Here is an 11960-nt window from a genome sequence, read left to right as displayed (position 1 = left end):
TGGGGTACCCCCAAGGGTGAACGCAGGGGTACAAAAACTGGATATCAAACATTACACATATTGTGTACGGAGGCCGAAGTGTGTCAGGTAATAAAGACTGAACCAAATTTTGTGATTTTTGTACATTATTGTAATTAAAATCCATATACAATAAAATGCTGCTATATCAGCCTCTTCTCTCCATGAAAAGCTCTCCACAAGATCTAGGAACATGTTTGCATGGTTTTGCTTCCATTCAGCCTGAAGTGTATTCACCACATACGTTGGCTGGTAAGACCTGGCCCACACTTGGTGTTCAGCTTCATCATGAAGATGCAGAATGGGGTTTAGATCAGGGCTCTCTGCAGGCCAGTTAAACTCTTACAAACCAAACTCCGAGCCATTTCTGTATGGATCTATAACCGATAAAACAATCTCATATCTCAAAGTCCTTTTAATAGCTGTTCTGGAGCATCATTAAAAACTCACATGATTAAAAATGGATGCTAAATAGACCTTAAAGTGAGACTGTTTTATCAATCGCTAGGGACAAGAATATATTGTGTAAAAAATGTTGTAGCATTAAGGTTACCCTGAGTTGTGGAAGCTCGTGTCCAGTTAGTGATTTGGTTAGTGACTTATTTGGACTGAGAGGTCATGTAGACACACCTTTACTTTATTTTTCTTTTCATGTTTATTTTCTCCAGCATGAATATGTGTTTGCATTGTCCTATATTTCAAGATAAACCTCTGGTCCAATAGAAATCTTCTCTCATCCACAGCTTCAGCTGCATTTCTTACTGCAGACACAAGATGGCGCCAACAGCTCACAGAGATGACATGGTGCAGTACTTGGGACACTTGTGAGGTAAACTTGCAGTCATGTGGCTTATTTCCCCAAAAGATTGGGTAATCAATCTACAAATGTTGAAACTATAAAGCAATATCAGAGATTAACACATATGCCAGAAATAAACATTTACACTTTTGAAGCAATGATTATGCTGCCTTTTCCACTTTGAGGTCACTTCCTAATATGGTATCCTTTAGGGTTAATAAATTGTAACCACTGCGTATTTAATTAAATCATCTATGCTCTATGGCTCAGTTATAAGACATAATAACTATTTTGTGTCCCCTTTGGCAGGTGTTGACACTTTAATTTTTGTTAATAGAGCAGTTATAAGTCAGTGTCACACTTTCTAATAAGGCATCAAATCTGCAGTTATAAATGTTAATAAGTTATTAGCAAAGGGTTTCAATCATGATAACTGCAATTGCAAGTGTTAATAAGATGTTAGTAAATTGATTTTGGCCCATTTTGTATGCAGCCTTAAACAGAAATTAAGTAATCAAATGGCCTGACCTGTCACAACCTCACAACCCAATAGTAGTTCTTAATAATGCCTTTTAACTGATTTATAAAGCATTAGTAATGGTTATTAATCATTAATAATGCAGACAGTGACCCTTTTCAGTGATGGCCAGATTATCAGACAATGGTCCCCTGGGCACAGATATGCAAAAGGTCTCACCACCTCTTTTACATAGGAGCCAGACACACAGACTTGGTGTTGGTTTTGTCTCTTTTTTTATATTTTGTTTTGCATCTCTGTAATCTTTACGCATTGATTTTGTAGTTCTGTGTCTCCTTGAGGTTATTTTGTGTCCCTTTGTGGTCATTTTGTGTCTCTGCAGCTCCTTTGCATCTCTATGTGGTCATTTTGAGTCTCTATCTGGCTTTTAAGTAATAATTTGAGTGATATTTTGCAGGTGAAGGCCAGGGGGGGTACCTGACACTTTGGGCCCCAAAACCTGTGTCCAATGAGCCCTTCAGTAACCCATGGTGCAGTGGTGTAAAGTAGTTACAATGGGTCCCACAGTAGCGCATGGTGTCATGACAGGCCCCAAGACACGCTAGTTCTCATTATGAGCCTAAACTATCTACCATATAATCTTATCATCACATGATCAAATAGAGACTTGACACTGGATAACAAAGAAGCCCAGTCCCTTGGTTTACAAGCAGGCTCTCAAAGTGTTGGACAGAACACCCAATACACATCATCACTGCAAAATTCTTGATAAACATGACATCCAAAATCAAATGAAATACACTGACATCTGCCTGATGTTTAAAATATGAAATGCCAAGGCTCCTCCACCACTCAGCGCTTTTATTAAACAGAAAAACTCCAGATCCACAAGGTCTGCACTGAGATGGGACTGTGTAATCCCTCTCAGGTCCAGCTCCCTCAGCCAATCATGCTTTTCTGTCAGAGCTTCTCAACTATGGAACAAACTCCCATCTGAGTAAGAAACGCTAACATCTATCACACCTTCCAATGAAGGCTCAAGACCTGGTTATTGAACAGTCAGACATGTGAGCATTTCTAATCAACACAGTACATTGCTCACAGAAACACTGTTGTTGTTATTTCACATTTGTATGTGTGCAATATCTATTTTATTAACAGCATGGCTAACTTTCTGTCGCATGGCTTGTGTGTTAGTGCATATGACCATACATAATGACTATTGTGTTTCATCTGTGTTCACTTTCGACCACTGCTCTGCATGTCTGAATGCTAATCTGTGTATTTGTGCTAACATGCTGTTCGTTGTTGTTGTTGTGTTATTGTATTGTACCGATGCTTGTTGCTTTGCATGGCTTCTGTTTCATATTGACAGTTCCTAATTACAGCAATTAATGCTGTCTTTATGCCTCTTTGCAGGACTGCAGTTGAAAATTAGCCAGCTGGCTAACACTGGCACATTAATAGAATACGCTGATTAATGTGTGTTGTCCTTATAAATAAAATAAAAATAAATGAAATGAAAAAAACAACAACATACATATCAACCACAAACCATAATTGCATTATGTATAGGAGAAAAATACCAAAGAAAATAAGGAATTATTTGTTTAACTTAATTAATTTTTGTACCTTTTTTTAACAGTTTACATAATATTTGTAGTTTATGTAGCGTAACATATTTTGCCATAGATTGCTACTGGATATTTTACAAAAAGAAAAGAAAGAAAACCATGACAGAGGTGGGTTTGCCTTTTCAAAGTCATTTAACGCACATAGCAGCATTTTTTATTAAATGCTTTTCTTTGAACTCTGGCATATTTCTAAGGTGGCAATCTAAATTACAGATTTTAGAAGATATTGTTCGAGGTCCCACTAACTATGGGCCCCCTCACCCAATGGGCCCCAGTGCAACTGCCCTGCCTGCAGTGTTTATATTTACGCTCCTGCCATGGTGGTTTCGCGCAAGTGGAAAACCTTTTATGGCAGTCACAGGTGAGGGTGCACTTCATTGTGAGACTATGGCGCCCTCTAGTGACGGAGAGTAGCAGTGTGGAGCGGTGTTTATTGTTCTCCAGTCCGTTTGTTGGGTGACTCTGCTCTCCCCACAGTAACTTGTATTCAAGATGTTTTAACGACGCTGCACACTTAACGTTCAGGCCTGTCGGAGAGCAAACCGACAGGAGATGAGGAGATAGTTTGACACGGAGCTCTTCATCGCTGAGACTTGTGGGGGGGGGATGAAAAGTCAAGCTGCGCTCAGAGCACACAGCAGCAGCGGCGGCGGAGAGGGGTGCAGGGGGGACGGAGCAGACACCGGCCGGTCTGTGGACGCTGCACACAGGCACACAGAGACATAGACACAGAGCTGCAGAAAGGACGAGTCTTTGCCTCTCAGCCACACCGAGGCTTTGGTGGGAAAAGTTTGGGCAGCCGCTGGGACAGTGAAGGCATCATGGTTGTGTCTGTGCGGAGCTGGGTCGCCAACGAGGGAGGAAAGCACTTGGTCCTGGTGGGGAAACTTTTGTCGAGAGATTTTACATGCTTGGCTCCACTCATATCGTTCATGAATATGTTTGTTTTACCTGCTCACGAACTGTTGCTACACCTGTATTTTTCCAAGACAGTTTGCACATTATGTTCACGAAGTTCAACTTTCATCCCGAGGAGGTACTTAGTTCACTGTTTGCCAGTTTGTCAATGCTGTGCAATGAGTTTATTGTACTTCATGTGCTGTATCCATACAGCCTACAACCATTATGTGCCATGGATTTATATTGTGCTTTAAGATCAAATGTTAATATATGTAGGCTAAATAAAATCTCATGACAGCTCAACAGAGAACATTAGAGATGCTGTTTGGAGTATTTTCTATTCCCATGTGTTGAAAATGTCCTCATATTGAATATAAAACTATACTGTACATTCTGTGCTGTGTGTATGTGTGTGTGTAGATGCTTTGGCTGGGAGTGAACACCTGGCTGTTCCTGAAGACCTTCCTGCTGTACTCCACTGGACAGCAGTATCACTACCTCTACAAGATGCTCGGGGTAAGACATGACACAAACTGCACACTGCACGTATCATTTTCCAGCTATGGCTCAATACCTGATACTCAGTGCTTTCAAATCTGTAACTTAAATATAAATAAAAAGTGTGCCCTGCCACCAAAATTCAAAACTACAGGTTTGTAACCTGTTGTCACTTCCAAACACTAGATGAATAAGTGTTTAGCAACTAAATTTAAAATATTAAAGGCTTTTATGATGCGGGCAAGGCTAGTTTTGATTACAGTCATTGGATAAAGAACACATTTTTTTTACTTTTATCTGCAAGTTAAATACATCCTTTACTGTGTATTTGTAAAATAGTTCAAACAATGCAACTTGGACCTTTAAATAATGACGTACAGGATAAAAGTTGCTAAACGAAGATTCGGTTTGAGGTTTCATGGTGTTTATTGTTGCTGTTTATTCCCTTTATTCTGCAAAAGTCACCTGTGTTGTGGGAGGAAGCTTGAAGAGTTGACTACAGTGTTTAGAAAAAAGCTTTAGATTGTTTCCTGCAACCCCACTCGGAGCACCACAGTAGCAAGACATAGTAAATGCCACAACATCCAAACTCTTATTATATGTAAAGAATTAGATGAATCACTAGATGAGCTGATTTGGATTTATAGCAGATATTTTGACATGTCAGTGTAGGCAAAAAAACGTGTGTAAAGTATCAAATAAAAAAGCTGTATTCCATTTAGCTGCCTCAGTTTCAGGGTGGAGGTGTTGTGCATGTTGACTCAGTCAGACTGTAATGGATTGCTGGTTAACATGACTAGAAAAGAGCCATCAGTAACGTTATCATCAACACCTGTGCTTTTCCTGAGATAAGTCAAAATGTTTGCGGTGAAAAAGACCTAATCTCAGTCTGAAATCACTCACCTCTTCCTGAATACTTAATATAATTAACCTCCGTCAAGTTATTTGAGTGTCTGCATGAACACAACCCTCTGCTAACAATCCCATAATGCAATGTGCTGCATTATATAGATGCTAAAATTGCAATTAACTCAGGATGATTCACAAAGCTTGTTGTGAGCATTTGCATGTAGGAGCTATTTTCTTTGTACCAAACTGCACGCGCTAACTGCACCAAGAGCTGAGCGCCATCTAGTTCCATTATAGTTGAGAGAAGGCAGACATCTCTATTTCTGATATCTCCAACACTCTGCAACGCACACCGAAACAATCTAGACTGATAAATAGACTACAGGTATGAGGATTTTTTTTTTTTTTTTAAATTTTGGATGAACTGTCCCTTTAGGTTTCCTGCACAGGCAGTAGCTAGTGAGTGAACAAGTGAGTGATTTTGGACACAGCTCTTTTGTTTGATGGCATTTCATTTTTTTTTTTTTCGGACTTCTTAAGGCACCTGTTGTCCACTCACACAGGGGTTTCCACTACTGATGCTTGATTAGATTTCTACTTAAAACTGTGTTTGTACACAGTGTGTGATTATGCAAAAACAGGAGTTATCTACAGTTTAAGTTTTGACAAAAAATGTTACAAAACTCATGAAGTAGCAGGTCAGACGGAGGAAAATCAATGAAGAGCTTTTTCAAATGCAACATTTCAGGAGAAACATCAGATTGAAACTGTCATAGGTCGTAATAATTGCATCCTCATGAGGGGTCAACATTTATACACAATAAATATGGAATACTGGCTCCAAAATTGGTCATGTGACACTTCTTAGTTTTCATCAGTACTGGGACTAGATCTGTTTTTGAAGAATGATGCTGCTGCTGGCTTCACAGACTTCTATTTATATCACAGGAGTAGGTTTTGTGATGGATGGTCGACTGTCACATGCAGGTTTAATGAGTCTGAGTTGTGACTTTAAACTCTGTGACGGCAATTAGCCAGATCGCTGTGTGTGTGTGTGTGTTCACAGATTGGCTGGTCTGTTCTGGCCAATAGTGACACGAGCCTGGGCACACAGTCACACACACTCACATAAAATCAGGAATTCAATTTTGATGCTAGTTGACTCATGTTAGTGTTAGTGTAATTATTGTCACAAGTTCATGTTGGTGTGTGTGTGAGTGTGTGTGATTGTGTGTGTGTGTGTGTGTGTGTGTGTGTGTGTGTGTGTGTGTGTTTAATGCATGTTTGTGCCGGTGAAAATGTTCCTTGCCTTCGGAGAAAATCACACAAATGTCATTGACATTACTGTCCAATCACGTGAGACTTTCTAAGCTCAGACACCACCTGTTGCTCTCCACCAGCTGTTTGCTTCCTTATTCTTAAGACCTGTGTTTTTGTGATGGAGGTGAAGAAAATAAATTATGCAGAATGAAACAACAGGAAAAATAAGATGTGGCAGAAAGCAGCATGTGTGATCTATTCATGCACTGCCTGTACAGTGGGAGGCACAGGGGAGACAGGGGCAAGTGTGGGCACGCCGCTGGCTTTGACTGAATGCCTCGCCAGAGGGCTTAAGTTTATGTGTGTGTGTGTGTATGTGTGTGTATGTGTACACATGCATGATGGAGATGTGTTTCAAAGCTTAATGCCGCTGAAGGGAATTCAGATTTAACCTCAGAAAGCATCTTATCTCATTCACCTGTATGGTTCAGTGTGTGTGTGTGTGTGAGAGAGAGTGTGTATGTGTGTGTGTTTGGTTGTTTGGGGTGTTGGGGTCGTACAGAAAGCAGGATATCAGATCTCCTCCTTGTGGTTTTGCCGTCAGCTGCTTTTCTGAGGGAAGCTGAGTTGAGTGAATGTGCGTGGGAGGTTTTTAAAGGGTAAAGGTATCAGACTTTGAAGCACACTAGCGTTAGCCTTGACTTGCTATATGTAGATTCTCACTTTGGCCTGTTTATGTGCTTCATTCTTATGTTTCAGAAACTCCGCAGTATGCACTTCTGTCTTTTTCAGTCAGTTGTGAAGAAAACTGTGGTTTCTTGCCTACTCTACTGGGGGTGAATTTAGTCATTTTACTTGTCTTACCACTTACACCTGGTGCCTGTCCAGTTACATTTTAACATATAAATTAGTTAGCTGGATGAATCACTTGTACTGATGACCCTGTCGACAGTTATCACATGACTCTGCAGCTCCCCGCTACTTAGTATTTTGGTTCACTCTCACTGCTCTCATAACGTTATTTTCAGAAAAAAAGCTCTGAAAACCCACTGTACTTTAACTGCTCAGCACCAAACAGCAGGCAGACACAGTTAGCGACCAGCAGGTGAACATAGTGGAGCATTTAGAAGGCTAAAAAGCCAAGTTTTTCTTTCGGGAGGTGGTAGAGAATAGATCTTTAAAGGTGAAGGTGATCATATTATATTATATGCCACATAATTTGTCTGCGAGCCATCATCACAGCCTATAGCCCTTTTTAAATAGGAATTGTGCAAATTTGCAGGAAAGCCCAATCAATCTTCTTTCAGCATTGGCAGGATAAAAACAAAATCGGGGAGTGCAGCAAAATGCCGCCTGCCTACTTTTGTTCTTACAGAATGTGCCTTTTTTGGGGGAATGGGGGGCGTGAGCAAGTAACAAAACGTGTAGCTCAGTGTGTGACGTAAACAGCCTTGCTCCAAGGGAAGCCGCGGCCGGTCAGTCTTTCGGCGATTCTCTCATAAGTTGGCCCGTTCTTCACCGTCCCCGTCATCTGACAGTTAATGGCCTCTTCATTTGCGAGGACAAGGAGAGCGCGCAATTCTTTGTCCCTCCAGTTGCTCATCTTTACAGTGTCTGTCAGGTTTGTGTTTCCCTCTTGCTACTATAACTATCTGCTCATTCCTGCTATCAGCTGTTTCCTGTTGATCCACTGCCAGTGGGTCGCACGTGCCGTGTCAACAACAGCTCCTCCCACAAGTCATCAACAGCCCCTCCTGTTGCAGAGGGGCGCCTTGTTCTTTTTAAACCAAAAAGGTTCCGCCAATATGACTACCCTACGAGGCGGAAAATTGGGCACCTTGGATCAACTCGCCAATCCGGCTCTGTGTGTCTAAACGCTCGCAGGTTGCCGGCAAAACGGCCCAACATTTGCGGAAAATCTGGCAGTGTAAAAGGGGCTTATAAATCAGATTCGCCCATTGCTCCTCCACAATTCCACTCTCTCGTCAAAATATGGTCACCTCTGGCTCCAAAAAACCAAGATGGTGACTGCTGAAGTGCCCAACCCGAGGCTTCAAAACAGGAGTCAACAGACCAGGAGGTTATGTCACAGTAGCAATGTTCATTATGTTAGACAGTACGTTTTTAACAGCCACCTTATCAGTCTACAAGGGGCGAGAGTTCAATACTCGCAAGATCTACAGTTTTACACATGACCTGTCTCTCTGTCTTCCTGATCTGCAGTCACTCACCTTCATCTCTCACACTAGTTGTTTCAGTTTCTTTGGGATAATCAGAGGAGACGGCACTAGCAGTGCTCAGAGAGTCTGCCAAGAAAGCGTTCACATGTGCTGAGTTTAGTCAACGCCAAAGTACATCCAGTGTTTCCGCTTGAAAACAGCTTTGATTATTGAGCTGTAGCTTGAGATTTGTAAAGTCATATTACATCACGGGCATCCCCCATGTCGATTAAGGTAAACTGCACTCTTTTCATCCTAGTGTCAGGTGCTGAATTAGCCTTGAGCCTTTGAGAGTGCCTCACTACTCCATCTCACACAATTGCTACAAGGCCTGCAGGTGTATGAAGTAACATACAGTATAAGTGCCGAGCAAATTACGTTGTTTTAGAAAAAACTAGACAATGTTCGAGATGTAGAGAGAGAGACAAAGAGCATATTAGGTGAGAACGTACTGTCAGAAGAGGTGGATTTTTGGCTGGTTAAAGACCTGATGTTTGGTCGTAGTTTGGACCATTTGCAGAAGTTTTACTGTGCACACTGGCAGCCCTGCCAGAAGACGTTACAGTGGTGAAGGCGAGAGGTGACCAGTGACTGTGCAAGGAGTTAAGCTGCATACTCGATCAGATAAGCCCTGATCTCATGATGTTATATGGTGCAAAGCGACTTGACTGAGTGGCAGATGCAACTGCTCAATGAAAGTTGGCTTGCCAAATTGCCCAGATTTCTTAGTGAGGCAGAGCAAATTGTAGTTCAATGATAGATGTCTGCACATCCAAGGGTACATTACACAAAGAAACCCCTAAAATGGCATACATCAGTTGTGCCCTGTATTTGCCCTGCGTTGAAAACGTGAACATTTGAGACCAGCAATTTTAAATTTGCGTCGGAGAGGAGGCCCACAGTGTCAGACTTTGAAAAACCCTGCTTTATTGGAAAACACAAAATTACTCATACATTCATATTTATTTCTTTGCAAACAGCAGTGTTGTACCACCTAAACTGATTCCAAGTCATGACCAACACCACCTAAACTGATGCCAAGTCATGACCAAGACCAGAGCGTATCAAGACTGAGACAAGACCAAGACCAGACCGGTGCGAGTCCCACACTGCATGACACACTATGATAAAATGTGGAACATGCAAACCATGGGCACTCCTCAAATGAATCTGAAAAATCCTCATTAAAAACATAAAAACACAGACAGAGAACAAATGATGATTCCTCTTTATGCATCTCTTTGCATGCATACTGTATCCATGGCTGGTATGTGCAAGAGTGCCATGAGAAATGTCTTTATAAAAGAACTGATTTGCCGACACTAAGGACTTAAAGTTGACTTAACCACCTTGATTCAACACTCCTTTTTGCACAGGCAATTTAGTTGTATCGTTGCAGTTGTCATCTTGACCGGTCTTAAAGTGAAATCCAGTATCATTTTTGTCTGATACCGAGACCAACCCAATCAAAATTGGATCAAGTCCAAGACGAGACTGAGACCTTCAAAAAAATGGTCTTGAGAGGGTCTCAAGACCAAGACCTATCTTGCAACACTGGCACACAGTTTATTTGCATTCAACAGTGCAACTGGAGAGTTGGTTGTGTAGGCAGCTGTAATGTAAACTATTTTTTTAATATACAACTTACTTACTGAAGGATACAATGTTGTTGTTATTATCATTTCAAATAAATTAACCTCAGTCATTTTAGATTTTTTAACGGATATGGTTAATTCTCTTTTAGACAATTACAAAGAAGTCTGTCTGTCATCATCCCGACAAAACCAAATTAGTGTTCTATTTAAAGGCAAAGCTCCAGCAGAGAGATGCCTAAAGCAGAGCAGTTATTAGCTCCCCATACTGAGAAGGACAAAGATGGTTTTAAATAACCCTGTGTGGCGGGGAAGTCATGCCTCAAGCCCTCAGTGTGCACACTTAATAGCCCAAAATCTGAATGGGAGCAGCTCAAAAATGTTCATCCTAATCCACAGGGCCCCTTATTACTTTACATCCGCTGTATCCAGCCCCATTTCAGCAACCCGCCTAACAATGTGTGTGTTTGTGTGTGTGTCTTTCCCAGCTAGGGCTGTGCATCAGCAGGGCGTCTGCGTCTGTGCTGAATCTGAACTGCAGCTTGGTGCTGTTGCCCATGTGTCGCTCCCTGCTCACCTTCTTCCGAGGAACACACAAGGTGAGAAAGAGACTGAGGGGGTTGAGGAGAGGAAAGAGGGAGAAAGCAAAGATAGAGGGAGGGGAAGAAATGGTGTATTGAGTTGGGAATATGCAGAGAGTTTTTGCTTATATGTCACTTTGAAACGTGAAGTTGCAGGATATTTTGGGAACATACACACATGAAATGTGGAGTTTATTCAAAAATCTGTGATGATGTTCTTGTTAGTAGTTTTTACGTAAACCTACTCTGCTGGAAATGAACTGCTTAAATGCAGTGTTTTCCATGAGGTATATTTAAGAGATTTTTAAGTGCAAGAAAATGCAAGAAAATATTTTGAATTTCAGTGCATTACTGTTAAAGATAAATTCCACATATAGGGAAGGGAAGAGGATACGTTGAAAATGAATTTCCCTTGAATCCCGGCCACAAAGATAATACTACTGTCTGTGTTCCAACACACGTGCTCATGCAGGTATCCAGCAGAGAGACTCGCAGACTGCTGGACAAGAGCAAGACCTTTCATGTGGCATGTGGAGTAGCCATCTGCATCTTTTCTGGTAAAACTCACTTACCACCACAGCTCACATGTCTTCATGTATCCCTGTGTGTGTGTGTGTGTGTGTGTGTGTGTGTGTGTGTGTTTGTGTGAGTATGTGTGTGTGAAGTGTAGATAAATGGACCGAGGCTAGCTAAGCATTCCTGGCGTACCAGCTGTGATGTCCCTCCAGCTGGTCATGTGTGCTGTCTAGTTGTGTGTGTGTGTGTGTGTGTGTGTGTGTGTGAGTTGTTGCTCTTGTGAGTCTCCTCTCATGACATCATGGGAGCTTCTTGCAGCTGTGCGTCCTCTGGGTCTCTGCTTCACAGGCTTTTTCCTCTTATTCATTCATGGTTTTTTGGAGATCTGGCTTCATGTCCGTACAGTGACACATGACTATCTTTTTCTCACGAAAAAGAAAACCTAAGTCAGCGCTCGCCACCTACACATATCTACATGCTGTGTGCTTTTCCTCGCAGTGATCCAGTCGTCACAGTGGCTGATGAGTGTTGGAATGAAACACTCACCGAAGCCTGTAGAGACGTTGTTGTCTACAAACAGTCTATAAATACCTCCCGACTTCAAGCATTTCTGCTC

The 11960-nt window shown here is 41.7% G+C and overlaps 1 protein-coding gene across 1 annotated transcript in view; it reads left to right on the top strand.

Moving 5' to 3' along the window:
* The first annotated feature begins 3385 nt into the window (after positions 1-3385).
* nox4 (NADPH oxidase 4) overlaps positions 3386-11960 on the top strand; it is a 34263-nt gene continuing 25688 nt past the window's right edge. Inside the window, exons 1-4 of the mRNA XM_033632103.2 lie at positions 3386-3807; positions 4250-4345; positions 10736-10846; positions 11301-11385. Of these exons, the coding sequence (XP_033487994.1) occupies positions 3751-3807; positions 4250-4345; positions 10736-10846; positions 11301-11385 (349 nt within the window). The 5' untranslated portion in view covers positions 3386-3750. The remainder of the gene's footprint in view (positions 3808-4249; positions 4346-10735; positions 10847-11300; positions 11386-11960) is intronic.

The sequence above is a fragment of the Epinephelus lanceolatus genome, chromosome 4 (assembly GCF_041903045.1).
Source record: "Epinephelus lanceolatus isolate andai-2023 chromosome 4, ASM4190304v1, whole genome shotgun sequence".
Classification (NCBI taxonomy): domain Eukaryota; kingdom Metazoa; phylum Chordata; class Actinopteri; order Perciformes; family Serranidae; genus Epinephelus; species Epinephelus lanceolatus.
The sequence above is the reverse complement of the archived record's forward strand: the minus strand, read 5'-3'. Positions and strand labels throughout refer to the sequence as shown.